We start from the raw sequence: 23,095 nt of genomic DNA, 5'->3' as shown, positions 1-23,095 counted from the left end.
GCCCTGATCAGGTGTCAGTTAACATTTTCCTGTGACATGTTATGCCTTTTAGGTAATTAAGTTCCCTGACGCAACCCAGATGGTCATCCGAAGGAGTAGAACGCCTCCCCTCACCCAAGGCCTCTGTCTCACCTCTGGGAGCAAGTTCATGTCTCATCAACGGTGCAGTTGAAGCTCATGGGGTTCTAGAGTCTTTAATACAGGGAAAAGGTAACTTTCTAAAAAGTTCATTCTCCAAAATATTTGTTACAAATCTGACCACCCAGTGAATTGGGCTTGTAATAAATAGTTTTAATTAATCCAAGAATGAATCCAATGTATCCATGCCCCCTGCCTTCTGGATGGTAAGACATACTTAGGAGTGGCATTAATATTTAACAAAAGGGGAGAGACCTGTCAAAAGGGGTTATTTAAGCAGGTTGAATTTGCAGTTTTAAAACTGCATAGACAGGCTACAGTGGTAGACCTGCAGTCATGTTTGCACTGTCACTGTGCGGGTAGCACAAAGGGGCTGGAGTTCATTAGTGATATTTAACTTACACTGTGTACCATATACTGGGGACTTCTAGGTAATTTAAATATGCCAATTAGAAGTATAGCCAATTTCAACATGTTTGAACATGTTTTATGAGTCAGAGCACATGTTGATTAGGCAACCAGCAGCATCAGTCCAATGCATTGGAGATGATCATGCAAAAAGAGGTATTTTCCTACATATTGGTAACTGGACATAAGAGTCCCAGTGTTAGCGTTCAAGATTATCTGCAGGCTAGTCCCAAAAATTTTAAAAACTGGGGGTCACCACCCCAAAATGGGTCACTTTGCACCATCTATCTATTTGAACTCTTCCACTCTGCAGCATACAGATGCTAAAAGTGTCTTACAAGAACAGTTTATGTGATGCAATCGCGAATAGTAAGATATATTTTGATATGTTTCAATAGCAAAATTCATTAACAATATAAGGCGAGCAGCAGCCTTAATAAATGAAGCACATTTTCATTCAATAATCTTTTTTATTCCGAAAACTGCATACTTAATTTTTAAATAAAAACAAGGTTTCCAAGTTCGTTTTTGTTTGTAAAAGTTTTATTTCTTTTTTATTTATTAAGTGTTGGACATAGGTGGAGAGTGAGGGCCTCGCTTCATCAAGTGAAGGGCTGTGGGGCCTTGCATCAGGTGTCCTTGGAAAATAATATCGACCCAGGAATTGAACACTAGTGCATATTAAGAACTAGAGGGAACTGGTGCCTAGAGCCATAGTTCTTGAAAATGGGACTGCAGTGGACAAGACTGAAGCATGATAGTCCAGGATAGTTTGGGATAAACGTACCAGAGACTCTTTCATAATATAGAAGGTTATGCTAAACCAGGCATGAGGTCCAGATGCAGTATTAACAATCCAAGAATTTTGAGGCATGATGTTATCCCCTACGTTGGCGTTTTTACTTTTAATGTGAAAAATGCTAGTCATGATGGTTTTTGCTTAAAATTTCCTGTGTTTATGCACAGAGTAGCTTTCATCATCCCTTTGCTAATGGTAACTAGACATTTTTTTTGTGATGTTATTCAGTATTACTGAATTGTGAATACCTCATTAACCTTAATTAGTACAACAGACTAATTATAGGGTAATCGATTGTAACGGAGGATGGCAGGTGGTACAAATGGAAAAACACAAAAAGTGCCTACCAAAAAATGAAAATGTTCCTGTTTCAGCACTGAGTATTGATAAAAATGTAAAAAAACTACAAAACAGTAGACGCGGCGTTTCGGTGAGATTTGGATCAACCACCTTCTTCAGGACAGAGTTTTCTAATGTAGTACACAGGATAAAATCAGTCTATCCTTAATCGATTGGGTAAGATGCCTCTCTTCTGCAACTTTAGCAGCGAGGAATAACCTTTTGATATGGTATTATTCCATCGTGATTGCGTTCGTAGGAGCCATCGAAGAACGAAAGGGTAGAAAAATTTGAGGACCCTTAAAAACCAGTATTTAGGTTGTAAACAATAAGCAATACAGGTGAGCCGTGATTGTACCTGTAGTTTTGTCTGGTAGTTGTTTTTTAAATAACGGCCTACAAACTGGCTCAGCTGCTGCCTTTTAATTGCAACAAAAATTACTAAAATCTGGATAAAATACTGCAGTCTCCCTGCTCGCTACAAACGTCTTACGTGTTCCGGGTCAGGATGTGCACCATGTCGTCGACTGTTTTGTAGTTTTCTTACATTTCTATCAATACTCTGTGTTCAATAGTTTGATGTATTATGTTGTGCTCAATAATATGAAAATTATAATTTTTAACTTCACCTTTTAACTGTGGAAAAATCTTCTGTGTATAAATTTGCTCATAATGATGAATAAAAGTTGAATCGCTTTATTTTACAAGCTGTTACTACTTTGTATTTTGTATTTGTCTATGTTAATTCCATTGCAACTAATGTCATAATATTTGTTACTCAAGCATTAGGATTGGAGTTGTCTACATTACGATACAACATAGCACATGATCCACAGTAAGTTATAGGTAGGGACTTTTTGTATTTTTTCAGATGTTTACCCATTCCCTGCCTCAGTCATAGGATTCCTCCTCTTTTTTACTTCGGAGGTACTAATAGAACAGCCCACCTGCTAAGAAAATGCACAATGTACATATTAGCTAGACTAAGGGAATCCAACATATGTCCAAGAAAATCAGCTTGATCGCTTATATCCCGGATATCAATGTCAAATAAATTAAAATACACTGCAATTAAAATAATATTTACATAGTACATGGTTATCCTTAAAATCTCCATGGCATTGATCTGGTCATTCTGAATTGAAGTTGGAGGTATCTACTTTAGACTTTTTTGTTCAGAGTCTTACTATGTTACTCAAGGCACTGGCCCTAACAATAGGCTTCACATTCCGTAGTTTCTTTAACCATCTACAGCTCTCCAAATCTTCCATGTTTAACCAAATTTCAAAAGGAATGAGGCCAGTCAGATCATTGACCCTGTGAAGAATGTTGTCCTTAGAGTAGTAGAAACACATCAACAAATATTAAGGAGAGCACCAAGATTATTTAATAACATGTACGTGGTAGACAAAAAGGCGGTGGTGCGCCGTACAGGGTCAAAAGTTAGCATATAGACAACAAGAGATAGGATATGTAGCCGATTATTGGATTATCATTGCAGATTGATGTAGTGTTATTTAAAGAGGTATGAGTTCAACTATTTCCTAAATTGGTGCAGCGTTTGGGCATTCCAAATGGATACAGGGATGCTGTTTCAGATCATAGGTCCATATATGAAAAACGCCTGTTACCTTGTGTTTTTTCTTTTATACACTTCTTAGTCTCCAGTCTGTTGGTGGCCTGGCTACGAGTGTGCCAAGAGCTACCAGAGATAGTGAGCATGTCTGTAAGTTAAAAGCGGGTGCTAGTCCTGATGACTTTTTAAATGATGCATCTGGTTTTCAAGATGGTGCAGGCTGTCAATAGAGATGCATCAAGATGAGGGTGGAGTAGAGATCTATATGAGATGAGAAAATATGAGTGCTTGAACGGCAGAATGAAAGTTGCTTTCTGGAAACATCTTGAAGAAACTGTTTCACTTTCTTCAGATGAGAGACTTCTCACCTTTCAGGAGGGCCTGGACTTTGAACTATTTCTTAATGGGACAAGAAATATCCATTTTAATAAGACATTGAATAAAGTGGACATTACATTTTCCATTGCAAAATATTGTTCATCTATAGATACAAATCAGAGTTGACGTTGAAGTATAATCAAATTAATGTGTATTCACTGTTTTAATTTTGACCTAATTAGTAGGTGCTGGACACTTGAATTATGACATGTAGTTGTAATATGTATCTAGCATTTTGATTCACGACTAGTGATTTAATGCATTATGTCCTCATAAATCACTTTCCTCCAGTGGTCCAATTAGAGACATTCCACATATATGTCTTAATTTCTCCAAATATGATCACCCTCTCCGGCTACACCACACATAAAGCAGCCTGCCAGAAATGTAGAGGGTTTTACAAGCAGATGACAACATTATACAAAGATCTCTTTTGCTACATTACCTATCCAACATGGCGAAAACTGGAGTTGGATAAAAGTGGACCAGTGTGCCGTTATTGCACCGGCGTGGAATACTGCCTGGTGCACAGAAACAACACCACTTTTATGCAAAGGTCAAGAGGTGAGCAAGAAAATATGATGAGATTTTTTCTTACTGACCATGGGATCACTTTCTTGTTACACCAATGCATTAGAAACCCCTTTATTCGACAAAACTAAAAAGCAATATGTTGAATGCTGCAGGAGGCACTACACCAGGCGTCTCCAATGAGTAGCTTGTGAGCTACTGTTAGTACTCCAGCTACCTGTAAGTAGCTCTCCTTTGTGCAGCACAGATCATTACTCACGATGACCTTAGTGCCAGGGTCCCTGCTCCTACAGCTGTTATGTATTCCCATGCAGAGGCATTCCAAATGGATGACGATTTTTATTTTTACTTCTGGCGACTTTGCTGATGCACTGGTGTGACCACGACTAACAATCCTGGATGGGTGGTCGCTACTACACCGATAATATTAGTGGCATGGGAGGATTTTCATTAAACATAAGTAGCTCTTGGTACTGAAGAGGTTGGAGACCCCTGCACTACACAGTATTGCCTGCTGACGATGGCCTTCTTGCTGAATGATGAAGCACAAATGCCCTTACAAGAAGAATTGATTAGCACATTTTTGCATCTATCTTTTAATTACCTACAAAAGCCCATTTGTGTATAATTATTACAGTGCACATGCAAAACATGCAGACATGGATGGATGGCGATGTCTACAAGACTATGCACAAATATGCATACATCAAGGAAATACAATAAAGTTACCCTTCTAAGGGAACAAACACTCCGAATCTAGCGTGGAACCATTAAAGCAAATACTCAAACGCGACTCGAGCGTGTTGCATTTTGTTGGCAATAGCTAGGACACCCGAGGCAGCAATGGGATGAAATGACTCCCAGAAGAAGATCATAAAAAGATTATCAAAAGCAGCTGCCGATTTCCACAGAAACCATAGCAATCAGCAGCTGAATACTTTGCAAACGTGCAACGCAATAGTAAGTGCGCAAAAAATGTATAGTGTAATTCATTTTATTAAGCATTTCATTATAGAACCTGTAAAATGAGTATGTGAAACAAATTAACTTCGAGTTAAAATGAGAAAATTTGTTTCGCTTCTGGGGGAAGAATCTGATAAAGGCTGAAATGGGCCTGTCAAATCTATGTGCTATAATGAAACGTTATGCTGAGCAACTGGTCCCTGACAAGTGGCTTTACTTTGAAGAAATGACTGAAAATGACTTTCAAGATTAAAACTTGATGGCAGAAGTCTTTCCAGTCATCCACAAATTCCATTGCCTAATTTGTGAAGATGTTGGGCACTGGCACTGGTTTTTGGGAACTGGGACTTATTTTTCTTCAACATATTGGACCCAAAGGAGAGAATGACAGAAATGGAATAAAGGACGAAGAGGTAGAGAAATACAGTAACACAGGAATAAAGGGTGAAAACAGGCATCAATGAGCACTGGCAAAGCTACTGACCTGGCATTAATGTGGCAATACAATACATGCATAAACAGACATGCAAGCATGTTTCTACATATAGCACATTAAAACCAGACTGATTGGATTTATCAATGCTTCTGTTGTGGTGGTGATGTGGTGTTGGTAGTGGAGTTGTTAGTGTGGTGTTTGTGGTAGTACTGATATTAGTGTCTTTTTATATTGCTGGTGGTTTTGGTAATGATAGTGGAGGTGCTGGTGGTTTTCATGCTTTTTTTTCCTTTCGGTGGTAGTAATAATAATGGCATTTCTGGTGGTTCTATTGATTGTCATTGTATTTGTGGGGGTATTTTTACTGGATGTATTGGTTGTGATAGTGGTGTTACTTTATGTATTGGTGGTACTGCCATCAATAGCTATTGGAATTAGTGATGGTGGTAGTATTTGTATTCAGGGGCGTAGCTTGGTCAGTAAGATTGGGGGGGGGGGGTGGGGGTGGGTGAGCTTCTAATTTTCCGACAATCAGACTGGCATATAGTGTTTAAATACATTGTACGACAAGCAGAGTGCATGCCTAAAGGGTAGTGGAAAGGTAGAGAAATACAAATTGTTAGGAATATTAAGAGAGAACTACAATATTTTGTAAAATAACCAATATATTTGAGGATTTTCAAAACAGAGAGTGAGCGAGTGTCTGCTTTTTGTCTGTGCGTATGTAAAAATTACTGGTAGAATTCGACTGGCATCTCACAATATTCGACTGAGAGCACTTGTACCCAACTATTTATCAGAACATGCATTTATTAGGGGGGTGTAACTCCCCACACACCCCCTGAAGGTACGTCCTGTTTGTATTGATGGTGGTGGAAATAATAGCATAGTCATTCTGACATGAAAATGATTGCTTTTTGTATACAATTCACATATGAAATAAAGAATTGCAAGTGGCAAACGTGTCTGTGAGGCAATGCAGTGCAGCTCTCTGCAAAGCATGAGTATGGCATTCAAATTGCTCTTAACAAATTGATGCCTCTAGGAGAATGTTAAATAAATTGTGGTGTCCTAAACATCAACACATGTAATGTTATTGTGGTAATTTAAGACAATGATTTTTTTATAAAGTCATTTTTATTGATTTTCAACACACACACCCCTCCTTTACATGGCACATTTAAAATGGGAAGCACAATTCAAAATACATTGCATGATTATTCAGCATCCGTAGTTGAAACATCAGTACCTTTAGTCAGTACCATCGTATATTACACAAAGTTCACTTTACTTATTAATGTATTTTCCAATATGTGCATGTGACGTCGTCCCCTGGTGCAAGGATACTCCAGCTTAGTGCCTCCTGCAAGCTCCTGCCCCACCCGCCCCACCCCTTAACTCTCCCTACCGTTGTGCTCCAGGCAACAGAAACAAGAATAACCGAAAGTCTTTCCGGGCTAAGGGATGTGGGTCTTGACCCTTCTCCAGCCATATTCCCAGTGGCGTTGATCCCGCCCCCGCTCCTGCCCTCCCGTGGACTACTCATACCTATCTACGTGTTATGCACAGCGCCCCAAAACACCATATTTTCTTTAAGCCCTCGCCTGTTCAGGGTAGATGTTAGTTCCCAGGTATTGTAGGCAACAAGGCTCCCATCTCAGCCTCTCCAGTCCAGTGAGGGTTCCCATTGCCCTGCACGCCAGTAAAAGGCAAGTCTTCCCCCAATTCACACATAACCCCTTTAGTATTTGATCAATCTGCCGCTGGAGCATCCCCTCCGATTGCACTTGTATTCCCTCGGGAGCTTCTCCTGAAGTCGTCTCCTAGTCTTGCTACGTCGGTGCTCCCACCTGTTTCCCTCTAGGCTTATGCATGATCCCTCAGGTCGTTAATTCCGCGGTTCTCCAGGGGGGGTCCACTACAAGTTGCGACCTTTCAGCGGGTCCCCACTCCGCAGCCAGTTCAAGCGTGGCAGTCTTACTGTCCTTCCGAGCTCAGCACCCCCTTCCGGGGGCTCAGCCCAGTCAGAGTCACACTCTGCTCCCCGCTAGTTTTCACAGCTGCTCCCTCTCCAGCTCTCAATTCAGTCCGGTTTTCAACCAGGCCTCCAAGGACCCCGCTCACTCAAGGCCTCCCTTTGATAGCCACTGCATCTCCTTCCTTAGTTGCAGGGTCCCACGAGGCCCTGCCTCATATATCATTAATGGTCAGGCACCTGCCTCTTGCGCCGTACCCACTTGCCAGAGACGCGACCACTCCGCACCTGTGTGGGCCACCAGGTCGTTCCTCTCGCTGCTTGCTCCAGCCCATGCCCTCTTCTGCGGCTCTGCTCAGCCCTCTTCCTATCAAGGTCTCTCACTGATGGCCGCCCTGTCGCCTTCTCCATAGTACGGGTCCGCGACACACTTCCACAATGCCCCGCCATCTTGCCAGGTGCCTTCATTCCCTCCTCTTGTCCAGCCCAGTGCTGGTGCCCATCCACGCTCCAAGGGGGGAAGGCACAGGTACCTTCTAACAATGGCAGCCAGTTTCTCTCAACTGTCCAATCGCTGTATTCCACGGCCGGCCCGCTGTGGCTGAACTGACCCCCCGAACCCCACCGTCCAGCAAATAGGCCTCACCACACGCGGCCCATTAGTCCTTCCGCACTCCCTTTGGGGTTAGCGCCATTCTTGTGTCCTAGCGCCTGGGTGCCGCTCTCCACCGCTTCAGCACTCTGTTGGTACTGCAGGTGTGGTCCGTCCTGGGCCCCCCAGTTCCTCAGGAATATAGCAGGCACTCCCAGCATCAAATCAGCTGCCTCCTATGTTCTACCTCCTCCTGGCCGCTCCGAGTCCGCACGAGCGGGGGATCCCCACAGTGCCCGCAGCCACCCAGCACCACTGCAGGCCCCAGGGTCCGGTTGTAAGCAGTCCCCCTAATGTCCGGTACTACCCTCCCCTCCTGGGGCCGCTTCAGTACAGGTAGAATTCCGTGGGGATCTGCGACTTAGCCCGCGCCGATCCTCTCACTCCTATGTGCAGCAGCAGCACCCAGTCATACCCACAGTGCCTCCTGGGCTCTCTCAGTGCTTCCAGTGAGCTCCCAATCCAAAGAAGAGAGGGAAAAGGGGGGCCGCCCGCCGCCGGGCTCCGCTCGCTCTCCAGCTGCTCCTCCCCCGCAGGCTTCCCACTAGCTACCTGGCTACCGCCGCGGCACACAGATCATCAGCCTCGCTGTCAACCTCGGGTCCTTGCCACCGTAAGCTCTGGTCGAGTCCGAGCGGCTGCCATTTTAGGTGTTTACGGCCACCAGAGCCGTCGGGACCCGAGTCCTCCGCACCTCGCTGTCCTTCCTCTCCTGCCACCAGACACGGTCCTCAATCAATCAATCAATCAATTGAAGCATTTATATAGCGCACTACTCACCCAGAGGGTCTCAAGGCGCTGGGGGAGGGGGGTCCGCTACTGCTCGAACAGCCAGGTCTTGAGTTGCTTCCTGAAGGCGAGGTGGTCCTGGGTCAGGCGGAGGTGGGTCGGTAGGGAGTTCCATGTCTTGGCGGCGAGGTAGGAGAAGGACCGTCCCCCTGTGGTGGCTCTTCGGATGCGGGGGACGGCGGCGAGGGCGTGGCCGGTCGATCGAAGCTGGCGTTTGGGAGCGTAGAAGTTGAGGCGGCTGTTGAGGTATCCTGGGCCTTGGTTGTGTAGGGCTTTGTGTGCGTGGGTGAGGAGTCGGAAGGTGATTCTCTTGTTGACCGGGAGCCAGTGCAGGTCTCTCAGGTGTCCGGAGATGTGGCTGCGACGGGGGATGTCCAGGATGAGTCGTGCTGAGGCGTTCTGGATCCGCTGGAGTCTCTTCTGGAGTTTGGCGGTGGTTCCGGCATAGAGGGAGTTGCCGTAGTCCAGACGGCTGGTGACGAGGGCCTGGGTGACCGTCTTCCTGGTCTCGGTGGGGATCCACCAGAAGATCTTACGTAGCATGCGCAGGATGTTGAAGCACGACGAGGAGACGGCGTTGACTTGTCTGGTCATGGAGAGGGAGGAGGCCAGGATGAAGCCCAGGTTGCGTGCGTGGTCTGTTGGTTTGGGTGCGCTGCCTAGGGCGGGGGGCCACCAGGAGTCGTCCCAGGCGGAGGGTGAGGATCCCAGGATGAGGACTTCCGTCTTGTCCGAGTTCAGTTTCAGGCGGCTGTTCTTCATCCTTTCGGCTATGCAATGGCAACAAGCCGGTCCTGCAGCGTCAGGCTCCTGACAAAGCCACATGAGCTGCGCAGCTCTCACAGCCAGCTGAGACTCAGAGCTCTCATGCCACCATCTTGGGTCCGTCCTGTGGCTCGGGCGGTCCTCCACCTATCCCCTCAGCGCGGCGTCCTGTATTTGCCGGACTCGCAGTGCCAGTACTTCCAGGCACCTTCTCCACCTCGCCGGAGGGCGTTGGGGGGGCTACTTTCACAGCCCCTCTACAGGATAAGAGTCAGGGTCGGCATGGAGCTCCTTGCTCAAGCATCCGTTCCCATCTGCCTCTTGGCCACGCCCCCGTAATTTAAGACAATGATAGAGTTGATTAGAACTTTTATTAATAGGGCATGACCAAAACAAAAGAGTGTTGACGCCTTGTGGATTTCTGATTCTTGGTAAGGCCATGTGGCCTCTAAAATGTGTTGTGAATTGTAGCAGCTATTATTGCCATGACTGAAACGTTCTTCGGCTCGAACAATCATGAGTAGTTTAATTATGCTATACCCTTTTCTGATCCTTCTTCTCTCTGAACTATTTAGCACCATATTATGGATCACACACTGTGCAGGAAACTTTAGAGGTTGTTGAAGAATCCATTTTGTGCACAGATGGCACAGGATGTTGCTTGCATATAGGCTGTAATGTGTGTAATGATGCTTTCAAGCGGCTGCTGCATTCATATGCAACTATAGACCCAGATTCATCTGATTGACTTATTGCTGAAATGCAATCAAATAGAGTACCACTATAAATGGATATTTTTGGTAATTTGGTACCTAGACTTGTGTGAATATTATTTTCCATACCATGTGCAACATACTGCCCAATTTATTACCATTTCAATCGTTAACTATGTTGCTAGATGCACTTGGTGAATTTAAAACTGTGAACGCACTAAGTTACAGAAAAAGAATATTTCCATCTTTGTTTCGTAGTTCATAATTGATCATCCTGGGTAATTATTAGAATTTGCATTTAAAAAGAATCGACAATTGCACGAATGTTATTGCTCTTGGTTTTTTGTAACTATAATGCCTGTTTGTTACTCTTTTAGGGGTTTCCAGGAGACATTGGTGCGCCAGGCTTAAATGGACCTGAAGGACCAAAGGTAAAAAATATTATTTTGGGTAATTATCAAATTGTTTTTTAATAGTTGTAATCCTAGTAAAGTTAAGTTTTAAATAATACAACTGTCTGCAGTATACCTTAACAAGCTATCCACGTTTCTGATTGGTACCTATTATAGCTCAGGTTCGTATAATTAGTCACACTTCTCTTGTAATATTTCTTGACCTTGTGTAATGTAACTGGTGCTCATGTAAAGTGCTCCATTCGGTGGTGTTGCAAGGGGGGGTAGAGGGCCTCGGTTTGCAGCGGCATCCCCAGCCGCTCTTACCTGTGGCCACTGTGTGCTGACAAAGGCAAGAATCGTCAGCAGCCCCCTGCTCTTACATGCAAATGCAGGAACCGCCGCGGGCGGCAAAAGGTCTAGTTACGCCACTGGCTTCAATACCACCGGGTTGAGTTTGTACTATGTAAAATTGCAAAAAAGGAAAAACCTCTAACTACTTCTGGATTTGCTGGCTTTATATGAGCAACGGAAAACGATTTGCAAAGATGGTACAGTGTAGAACCTAACAAAGCCCCACAAGCGACTTCTTTCGATGCACTTAATACATTATCTCTGGGTTTAATAACAGTCCAGAAGATGTTTTTTTATGTTCAGAAAATCATTGCATGCTTTTCAGAAGGATGGAACTGGAGTACGATGGAAAGAAATAAGTTAAGCTTAATGCAAGGGAGGAATATTTCAATCTCATCCTCAATAAATCATGAAAACAAAACAAAACATTTTAGTAATAAATGGTGAAGAAATGTAACGACCTTAAAAGTGAATAAATAAAAAATATGAATATTCTTTGGGGCCGTATTACACAAGTGCACCAGAGCGCAACAGGCGTTTGCGCCCACTCTCTGTGCCCCTGGGATTTTTGGTATTACAGAAAGGGCCTTAAATGCTTGTGCAGCCTCTTCTGCAATCCTAATATTGCTGGTGGCGCACATATAGTGCCAGCGCTATCACCAGAGGATGTCCCCTCATTTGCATAGGGGTGTGGCCCATGCAAAGGAGAAAATCCCTTTGCCTCTTTGCCCACGCCGAATTATAGACGCGAGCGTGGGAACAAAGAAGCAGTCAGAAGGCACCCCAATGGCATCGCTTTAGAATGGGCAATGGGGTCCCATGAAACCCCCCAGACATCCCCTTGCTGGCGAGTGCAGACAGTCACTGCACCCACCTGTAAGGGGATCTCTAAGCCCAATAAAAGTGCAGACAGGTTGCAGCCTGCACTGTGAAACACAGAGGGGCTTCAAAGCAGCCGCCATTATTCACAGGTATGCACTGCCATGGGGCATCGCGAGTTTGCGGCTACCCTGAAGGCAGTGCATTCATCCTAATACACACATTTTCCTTCTTTGCGTCAGGAGCACCTTTTAAAAGGTGTGCCCAGTGCGAACAAGGAAAATGTGCCACATTTGTAACATTGCCCCTATTTGTTATACGGAGAGAATGACGGGAGCTGTCAGACACACTTATTCATTCACATGACAAAGTAGATTGTGCATTTATCGCTCCACTATTTAGACACCAAATTAATGCAGTAATTGTGTTGTGTTCCTAAGCACAAAAGGTGTCTGCACTTTGATGTGATATTTGTTCACACATCTGTAGTCTATGTAGAAAGTGCATGGTTAGCTTCAAAGTGCAGGGTGGTCAAAATCTTCATTCCATGCAGTGGGTTGAATGAAGATCAAGTATTTTATGTTATTTGACAGTCCCATACAGGAAACCATTTCCTGCCAGTCGATATTGCAGACTATATGTCCAGTATTTTAAGGATACACTGTTTTTCTAAGCAGTTTACTTGTATGTGATATCCACAAGGGATTTCAATAAGCATTAGTCTGGTAATTGTCGTATACAAGGGCTCTACTATGAGAAGTCTCACTACCCTTGATTGCACTACACAGTCACCTACACATTTTTGGTTGTGACTTCAAATTGTATGTGCATTCCTCATTTTGGTGTTACATTCAGTGTTCAGAGGATTCAGAGAAGCTTTTTGTAAGATGGGCTCCCAAAGTATTTGGGAGCGTAGGGCTACATTTTACATTGAACTGTATCGGAACCCTCGGATCAGTGTACATGATACGGTGTACGGTATTGAAGGTGATTTGGAAATTAATTGTGACCAGTACATTGGTTTTGGATTGTGAAGATGATTTCAATGGAGTGCTTAAGTTACCATTTTTTTCGGATCATTTCAAGATAGGAGATTTGATTTATTTTTACGATAGTGGAAGAATGAATGAGCATTTTCGGGTTGCGGGTTAATACCGATGGAGAGCATTACTGGACAGGCTATCGGGTGTATGAATTAAAAATATGTTAAAGCATGAGGTAGTGGTGAGATGTGGCGATAACATATTCGTTATGAGAAGTGATGCCCGTTTTAGTGTTGGCAGTCACTCCTAACCTTGGTGATGTAAGACCTTGACAGGCCTAGCAAGAGTGGGGACAATTGGATTCATGAAAGGTTGGTGGAGCATTTGGCATGTAAGAAGAACAGTTGTGTTCTAGTGCCAGTAGGTTGCAGGAATCTCCTAAATTTAGAGTATTTAATTGTAGGTGTGCACGTTTCTATGGTCTGGTATTAGTTTTGAATGTTGTTGGTGAATGGTAGATTTTAATGTCATTAGCATGTGAGTTGTGGTGTAGAAGATGGTAACCTGTGATCATCAGAAGTGGGTGTCAATGCTGAGTAACATAGTTGACTGGGGTTAACTTTGCAGGACCCCGCACAGAAGCTGATGAAAGTTTGACAGAATATGCTCCATTTTTGTTGGTGAGATCTCAAAGAAAGAAGGAGAACTAGGGGGTAGAAGGTGCCAAGATGTTCACTACTACTGACAGACAGTCAGTAAAATCAGAGGCTGCTGAGCGAAGCAGACTGCTGTTTTACCATTTTTTGCTAGTGGTATGGTGGGATCCTGTATTTTAAGGATCATTGTTTCAATGTTATGCACTTGGTGGAAGCCAGAGTGTTACAGGCCAGTTGTCAATATGAACTTGGAAGTAAGAAACAATTTTTTTCTAAAGGGTTCTGTATATGGTGAGGTAATCAGCAATGTATATTTGCTGGATGTTTAAGGTTGGGTTTTGATATTGGTTTGTGTGATGGTCGAAAGAACTATTAATTCTTCTGATGATTTAAGGTGAGCTGTTGGATGGGGTCAAGATGCTCTTCTGCTTTTCAAAGGATGTTGGTTGGTAAGAAGTCACTAATCGAGAAACTGTCATGTAGACTTTTGAGGATATCAACAGTGGTGGTTATACGGAACAGTAAAAGAAAGAAAGCAATGCTGGTTGAGAATTGTTTTACTTAGGTTTATCACTTTTGTGAGTCTGTTGGTTGATTTATCATTCTGTTAAAAGTTGTTCCAGTTGTTTTGATTTTGTTGATTAAGAAGATGAATGATGATTGAAGGTTTGTTGCTGAGTGGTTCGTATTCAATCACTTGTGGGTCTCGACCGAGGTTTAGAGCTTCTTATCTTCTCTGTATATGGCATGATTCTTTCATAACAATTCCTGAATTTTCCCTGAGCCCCTCAGAATTGCAGACTTCCTATCAAATATAGCATTGCCCCATTCACCAGTTACTTTTCACTCCCCAATCTTTTGAAAAGAACTGCAAATGGTACTCAGTATAAATAAAGCAACACATGGCACCTTCCTCTTGCCATGCCAAATATCCTAGATTTTCATTTTCACCTAATACGCATTTGCTTTATATTGCCTCCAGAAACTCCCTGTTTTACAGAAATAGTCAGAATTTCCTTGGTTCCTTTCAGTGGATCCAATCTGATTTTTTTGCATGTAAGAAAGAAGACATTTTTCACTGAGTGATTCTACTCGTCTCTAGAACCTTATTTTTCAGGGAAGTTCCAAGGCCATGGCCCTTGCCTGATGCTTTGCTCACACCGTCTATTTTTGTCTACAGGGACAATAATGTTGATAAGCTGAACAATTGAAGAACAATTTAGTCTCACTTGATCTAAAATGTCATCAACACAGAAGAATGTTTAGTTTGCCTTACTACAGGTCACTGTGGCTCACATCTGACCTCAGGTTTGCTAATATGAGAGCTATTCGGCATCATCACTGGCGGGTATCAGCTTAACGCTGCAGTACCTCATCAGATGGGCATGTTATCTCTACTTTTAAGAGAGCTGACCTGCCATCAGGACTATTTTTACTAGCCCTAATGCCAGAAGATAAAAGCTTGTTCATAAATAAAACCACAAGCACTAAATAAAACTAGGATGGTGGCCCATCACAGCTGCGTCTGGTAGTTCAAGAATACATTGTTGACATCAATACCTTTTTTATGGTCCCCTAAAAATGGCACAGTAGATACCAAGTATGCTGTTTGCAGTCATGACCACACATCTAATGCCAGATAAAGATTTCCAAAGAGGACGCGCCTTTCATCTCCAGTCCAAGCCTTTTACCGTTTGTGGCACGTAGTTAACCTCTCTCAGAGACGAAGTTGAAGAATACATTACTCAAGTCTGCTCCACTAGACAGTTTCTTATACAGTAAACACACAATTTAAACGCTGTCAAATAAGAAATTAGTGTACGTGTTCGCAGGCCTATGACCTCTCTGTCATTACTTTTATTTCCCCTTCCATGTCACTATCCGAGTTCGGAAATGTTTATAGTCATCTCAAAATGTTGCAACTAGCACTTGGTTTTAGCAAATGCTTCCTTTGTGCAGCCTGATGGAAGATTGACTGACAGGCCGTGTGCACCAATGAGAGTGTGGGTGTGGTCGTTATTCATTCAGTACAGCACAACTGTGTGTGGTCCATTAAGATCTAGGAAGCAATGTTCATCTTGCATTCGCGTGTCTTATCTTCAAAAGAATTGTGGTTTAACAGCTGCAAACTTAAATGTAAGCTCCAGGGTATTGTCCGAAGCTTAAATGTAGGTTTGTTTTGTTTTTGGGTGCTTTGAAGCTTGGGCGGTAAGTGTGCTCCTGTACTTACATAAACACTGTTCATCCATGATTCCGATAGTTTCGTATTGCTCCTTAGTGACGGTAGAGAATCCGAGCTTCTAAAGTTCTGGCCTCGACTAGTTAGGGCTGTGCCTTGTAAACAAACAGGCTCGGTGATCAGAGCGCTCATGACTGTGGCTTGTTCTTCAGGGGCTTCAAGGTGATCGAGGACCCCCGGGACCGCAAGGGCCTAAAGGAACAGAGGTAAGTGAAAGCATGGCACGGCATTTTATTGTAAATTGGATCTTTTCATAACGTATATGATGCAACAGCTGCAAGCACAGGAGTTATTGCATTCCACAGCCAGTAGCTGGATTAATTGTTTTAACCATTTAGCTGTTGTGTAGTGGATATGTTAAGCAGAGCAGTGATAACGTTTTTAAAGCACAAAATGGCGTCTGTTTATTTTATTGTCCATTTTCATTCCTTTGAACCTGCAAAGCATAGAAAGCTACCCATTTCGTTTGTGCATCTGATAATCAATTACTGTCCTCTTACTAGTAATAAGCAAGTGGATGTATTTTTTGTGAGTGAACCATGGGTGTTTACAAAGATCTAAGATCTGATAGTGGGCATGCAGGTCAGATAGGCCATTTGCCATTACTATCAGATAGCTTTGATGAAAATAGATACAGTATCTAGGTGATGACTACTTTATATATTTTTGGATTTTTATCAGCAAATCCTAGTTACTCCACCATGGTATTTCATTGCACAACTATGATGCTATTATCACTGCAACTTAACCTTCTATGTTAATGTGCTGTGTGCTAGAGACCCAGCAACACAACAAACATCACTTAACCCCTCCCCTGCTGATGACGGAACCGCTCCGTCATCAGCTACGGTTGGGCTGTGCTGATGACGGAGCGGTTCCGTCATGGCCCGGCCGCCGCGCCTGCGCGGCGCTGATTTTGCGCCTGCGCGGCAGTTCTAATGAGCGGGGCGGGTCATGACGGAACCGCTCCGTCACCAGCACAGCTCAACCGCGGCTGGTGACGGAGCGGTTCTGTCACCAGCATGCGGCCGCCGCGCCCCTTTAGCGCTGCGGCGGAATAGCCACCGCAGCGAAAGGGTTAATACATTTCTGTTCACTCTGTGTTTTTTCTTTGAAAAGAAAAACTACAGTACTTTATCATGCACACTAATAAATACTACAACACATTAACAAACATAGGTAAATATGGCAAGTGGACATTAATTCACTCTTACTTTTACCTGGGAGACTTACGGTGCCATCAGTAAGTCAACTGTAGGGCTCCTTGTTCTAATGGGAGGACACCGCTGCTCTTGGGCAGCTCTCCAAACCCCCAGCAAGGCTCTCTCATGGCATCGCCCTCCTAGGGCACTGTAAGCCAGATACACAACCGAGTGGAGACCCTACTGCATGCAACAATTCAAGGATGCTCAGCTGCGCACATGGAGCCCCGGTCCTCCTTTTTGGACTTTATAATGAAACAGCTCAAGCAATGCCTTCGTCTTCACCCAGCAGCACTGGGGACCCACCGATCAGGTCAGCCTCATAGGGTCCAAACAAATGGTGTTATCTTGAAACCCGCCTGGCAATTCTCAATGAGTGGCAGTGGCATTTTACTCCCTTTGAAACATTCCAGGTACTAGGAGTTTGGATCCAGTCCTCTATATTTTTGCGATTTTCTAACAGTTCATTTTTGACAGCTGTCGCTCTGGTAAAAAAGAGCTGAGACCTTCTTTTCCTGCCTCTTTAGCCCCTCAGGAACTTTGGTTCTTCTCCTGCAGCTCCAGCTCCCTGTTGCCGCACTCCAGCCGCAGTGAGTGCACAGGACCCAGAACCTGCTCTTCTGCTTGATCTCCTGCTGATCTTGTTGTCTCGGGTGGTTCCATAGCAGCACCCCAGGGCCCTCAAAGCGGGGTGCACCTTCCTACATTCTCCAAGCCCAGTGGCCTCCTGGCCACCTGCAGGGTGCCTATGTGCCCAAAAGGAGTTAGCCTCCCCTTTCCTGGGTGCTTTCCTTCTACAAGTCCAATACACAGAAGTTTGAGAGAAACACTGGACCCTCTCTTTCAAGGTCCCTAGCAGGTCCACCTCCGCTGTGCCCCAGAGGAAGAGAGTAGACCAGGTACTTATCCTGGAGACGCAGATTCCAAGTCAATACCAATACAGAGTATTCCTTCAGTATGCTCATTTTAATCACAGCTGCTCCAGAGCTTTTAGCTCCACCCCTAAATGACACAGAAAGCTAGTCTCTTCCCTGTTGAACACCAGAATGGAGTGTCTCCTGTGAGTGGTGCCAGGGTCCATTTGTTTCTCAGAGAAAGGGCATGCCTAGGTTTGTCAATAATTGTGGGTTAATTAACCAATGCAGATTTCTTCCTTCCTCTGTTCTTCTCGCATAGGGAGGCTAATCCTCTCCCATTGGGCCTACTGTCTGGGGGTGAATGGGCCTACTGTTTGGGGGAAAATTTGGGTTGAATGGGCCTACTGTTTGGGGGAAAATCCCAAATTAACCACTGCTTAGCCCTATGTTAGCTTGGCACAAAAGCAGATAGGCTCAATTTAGAGGCAGTGTTTAAAGTACTTATGCAGCACACAAACAGTCAGAAAGTGAAAACACAACAAAAGAAAAACCCACGCCAATTTAGAAAAATAGAGTAAAATTAATTACATTATTTGACACCAAAACGACAAAAATCAAGTTTAACTTAACCAGAGAGAGATATGCAATTGTTATGTAAACATAGTGCTTAAAATCACAAAGTGCGAACTGTGGTTATGTTGTCATGCTGGACTCAGAGTAACTCACACTGTAGTCAAAGAAATTGGTGATATTTCTTTTGGGTGCCGAATTAAAAATGTATGGCTTGCATAGGCCATAGTTCGTTTGTTAAAGGCCCAATCTACGACAGGCTGCATGTGTGCAAAAAGTAGGCTGAGTTCTACAGTAATCCTGCTCGCTCAGCATGCGCATGTGTTCTAATGTAACCAGTGAAGACCTCTTACCTTAGTGCAGAAGCAGACTTTTTTGAAAAGATGGACACTGTCGGTTAGCACTCAAGTCCATTTTACCAGAGCTGACAGTGAGTGGGACACAGTTAAAGAGACTCACAGCAGAGGTCCAAAAACCAGGTTGTTCAAAAGCATAAAAAATAAGGGGTTTCAAGGTGCATCAGAACCCACTTGATCACTGTGCCTGCTTTTATAATGAAGAGTCTCTCATAAATTGACCAAAGTCGTGGGGGGTGGATTGTGCTTGTACTTTCCTAACTTGCCTAACCTAGAAGAAACTGTTTGCAGAAAGAAAACAGTTTTAATGGGCATGCAGTGTGGTAATGGTCATTCTGACATGTTGTTAGACATTGCACAGGGCAAAACTCTTAATCAGGACCAAACAAAAATTTGCCCAGCAGAAATAATATTACCCCTGGACATCGTGTGCTCAATTTCACTGCGGCTCTGAAAATAAGGGCTTTATTAACCTATTTGCTGAATTTGAAAAAACTGAAGAAGCTAACAGATTATATACCAAAAAACAAGACAGAACGCAGTTAAATGTAAAATATTATTTTTTTCTGTAGCATGTTCTTTTTCTCAGTTTTGTAACTAGTTGACTTTTGAATGTTCGTTTCTAATGTAAGTCATTAATCTTTCTTCTTCGAGACATGATGGCTTGTCATTTAAGTGCTTTCTTTTAAAAGCTTCTGTTCAGAAGGGTTCACGGGATGTACTGTAGCAGATGAGCTCATAGGACATGGATTTTGGGAGGATTATGCGTGGTGGGTAAAAAGGGACGGTGAACTTTCTGAATTAGAGCTAAGCGGAAAATGTTTATCTCATCTGTCACAGTGACACCTTGAGGAAGACGCTAAGAACACACTTGCACCAAATAAATCATCCTGGTTTCTGAACAGGATTAACATTTAAACACAAGTGAAATGTCTGTCACATTTTTCATGCCGAGAACATTATTTAAAAAATATTGTAAGGTCTGATTGTTGTTTCAGGGAGAAGAAGGACCCTTAGGCCCGCCGGGAGGCATCGGACCCAGGGTATGTATCCATCATTTCACTTTCACACAGTTCATTCATATTCTCTTTTAAAATGCGCACTTTTATGTCTTGTGTTTTTTTTGTCAGTGAGTATGTTTGTATGATTTTAAAAAGCAAGCTTCACCATTTTATAGAATAACCACACACTCCTCCAGTTTCGAACTTTAAACAGTATCAGACATAAATTAACTTAAGATATGCATACAAATATATGTTTTATGTTTATATTACTACCGCTCCTATTTTTGATTACATTGATAAGTGAAGGGAATAATACTTTCTAAAACTGTTCATTTATTCACACAGAAAGTTTGTTGGTTTATCAAAATTGCTCATGGTTTTTGTAATATCAATAACTTAGGACCTGATTACGAGTCTGACTATCTTACGACCGCCAGAACCGCGGTGGCGGTCCACCTTTTTGCCTATTTTGATGTTCATGTGCCCTCCGCCACAGGGGGGGAATACATTTAACCTCTTCGAGGCTATTGACGGAACCGATCTATCACGGCTCGCGGGTGAGCTGTGCTCATGACGGAACGGTTCCGTCACGGCCCGGCGCGGCGCGTTTAATTGAGCGGGCGGGGCCGTGACGGAACAGTTCCGTCATGAGCACAGCTCACCCGCGAGCCATGACGGAACGGTTCTGTCAACCGCGCAGCTCACCAGCGCGCCCCCCCCCCCCGCGACCGTTAGCGCTGCGGCGGAATAGCCGCCGCAGTGAAAGAGTTAAGGGGGCACAATATGTGCCCCCTGTCTGTATCCCCACCACAAACCTCCAGCACTGCATGGACGCCCACATCCATGCTGTGCTGGAACTTTTTTTCTGTTCCCATTGCAGTGCCTGTTTTCTAGACAAGGGAAGCGCAAAGGACCGCCCACCGTATTACGAGTTGAACTCTTTCAACTTGTAATATGGCAGACGGTCCTTGCGTGGGTTTGACGTAGCTGTGCTGGCGGAGAGACGGACCAACTGTGTGAAACTCGTAATCAGGCCCTAAGAATTTTACAATTTAAATTCACGTAAGCTTGTGTTCTAAAATTTCTGAATCTTTTGCACACGTAATAGAGAGGCCCCCATCAAACAAGAACATATTACCTTTATAAAGTGAGGAGTTTGCAGTGTATGTCTAAATGGTAGATGTTGACAAATTCCAGTAAATAAAGAAGCTCAGAAAGGGAGGTGTGGGAACCAAACAAGGAAGACTTATCAAGCTGAAAGACTCCCAAAAGAGCCCTTTTCATACCGTAATGCACGTACACATTAAAAGGACAGACTGTAGGCCTGATAAGGAATGGTAGAAATCTTTCACTGTTGTGGACAAAAGGGAAGGGACATCTGGTTAGTAGAAGATAAAGCTAACTTGCTGTAATGATAGTCTAAAACTAATGCATTTTTGCAACCATAGTACCATAAAGATGTTTATAAGAGAGAAGGACATTGGGATTGATGTGTATGCTCAAGAACCACCCCTGTGATTAATTGTAAAAAAAAAGTAAGTGCCAGGGCTCTTGTTAGTTGGCAGGTTTAACCAGCCCATTTCTCTTGTTACCACTGAATAAAACAGAACAAACAAACCCTACAAGTGGGGAGAGGATGTGGTTTAATGGCCAGAGCTGCTGACTTTGGAGCTGGGGATTCAGGTTCCATCCTCAGCGTCGGCTCAACATCCTGTGATTCTGGGCGTATCACCTATTCTCCCTGTGTTTACCATAAATTAAAGTATCCAAAGCTGGCGCTCAAGCACCGGCGTTGATGATTAAGTGCCGGTGCTGGGCCCCCGGAAATTACTGGCTCAAATTAAGCACTGAATCACCCTACGGTGTGCACCCTAGATATTTACCAAGTTTGTAGTAAATCATCCTGGTTCTGTTTAAGGCCAAAAGATACCATAACTCCCCAAAATTGCCATTCATTTGAATTCTGTCTCTGATCTGCGGCATAGATTCAGTAATCTTGGCATATGCAGTTCGTAAATCTTTGAATGATGAGCTTATTCAGTTTAATTAAAAAAATTGATCAAGTCTTGTTCACAGACTTCCAGGTATTGGGGTAATTAGCACAGTTTCTTATACGAGTCAGACGTAATGCTGTGAGGGCACCTCTCTCTCAGTAGGGCTAGGTTAGGAATACTTGTGTTACAATCCTTTCTTCTGCACAGTGAACAACGGGCACTAATTTGTATATTCTTGGTACTTGGGTTTTGATTGTATTCAAGAATATGCCCTGGCCATAGCTTTCTGCAATCAATCTATTAGGGGTTAGTACAGACTCCTAGAGGAAAAATGTCTTAATTGTTGGGTGTAGTAAAGACATTAAAAACGTTTTCTGGAGAATTTGACTTGATTCATGATGAAACAAAACATAACATGTTGATTGTGTGCTATATAAAATGAATGAACTTCCTTCCTTTCTGGAAGGAGGTGGAGGTATTTTGTGTTACTACTAGTGTTGGTTCTTTCTTCACCTAACTGCCAGAGAATGTATAAGCGACATTATAGGCCATTGGAGCCCCATGATGCCCCTTGTTGTAATGTCAAATTACTACCCATATCAGAACCTTCTATCTAGATTAAAATGATCTTATACAGCCTCTTATGTCTGTTAGGCCAGTAAAGGGTCAAATACACATACCAGCCTTCCCATGTGCATGTTCAGAAACAAATGTGCAGTGTATCCTCCACATAGGCAGGCTGAACCTTATATTCTATGTGCTTCCTTCTTCATCCAGGCTCAGACTTAAATGCCCAGTATGTCTTTTCCATATGCAGCCTCAAATGCCTATGGCAATATCACCATAGCTATGTACAGTGATAATATACCATTAATTCTCTCCATATGCGCGTATACTCTATAAAAGCAGAACCATCCTTCCAATGCACAGTTAAACACTCAAATGCCCAGTGCAGACTCTATGTGCTCCAGTATAGCCTCAAATACCTATTGGAAACTCCACCGGCATCGGTATAGCCCCAGTACCCAGGCTCCGCCGCACAGTGTGGCATACCCATGTATAGGTATATCTTTAAATGCCAAGTGCTTTCTCATGTTCATGTAAACTACCAAGCCAATTCTTACACTGGGAAGGAAACAAGCTTCCGGGGACCGGTTTCTGGCATTTCAGCCGTCGTCGGCCCGGCTTGCTTGAATCCTGATGGTGC

The 23,095-nt window shown here is 43.6% G+C and overlaps 1 protein-coding gene across 1 annotated transcript in view; it reads left to right on the top strand.

The window, feature by feature from the left end:
* The window catches only part of COL24A1 (collagen type XXIV alpha 1 chain), an 897,023-nt gene that overhangs the window by 512,348 nt on the left and 361,580 nt on the right, over positions 1 to 23,095 (top strand). Inside the window, exons 20-22 of the mRNA XM_086954096.1 lie at positions 10,840 to 10,893; positions 16,058 to 16,111; positions 19,889 to 19,933. Coding sequence (XP_086810222.1) covers positions 10,840 to 10,893; positions 16,058 to 16,111; positions 19,889 to 19,933 — 153 coding nt within the window. The remainder of the gene's footprint in view (positions 1 to 10,839; positions 10,894 to 16,057; positions 16,112 to 19,888; positions 19,934 to 23,095) is intronic.

The sequence above is a fragment of the Lissotriton vulgaris genome, chromosome 1_1, assembly GCF_964263255.1.
Source record: "Lissotriton vulgaris chromosome 1_1, aLisVul1.2, whole genome shotgun sequence".
Classification (NCBI taxonomy): domain Eukaryota; kingdom Metazoa; phylum Chordata; class Amphibia; order Caudata; family Salamandridae; genus Lissotriton; species Lissotriton vulgaris.
This window is presented reverse-complemented; position numbering and strand designations above follow the sequence as displayed.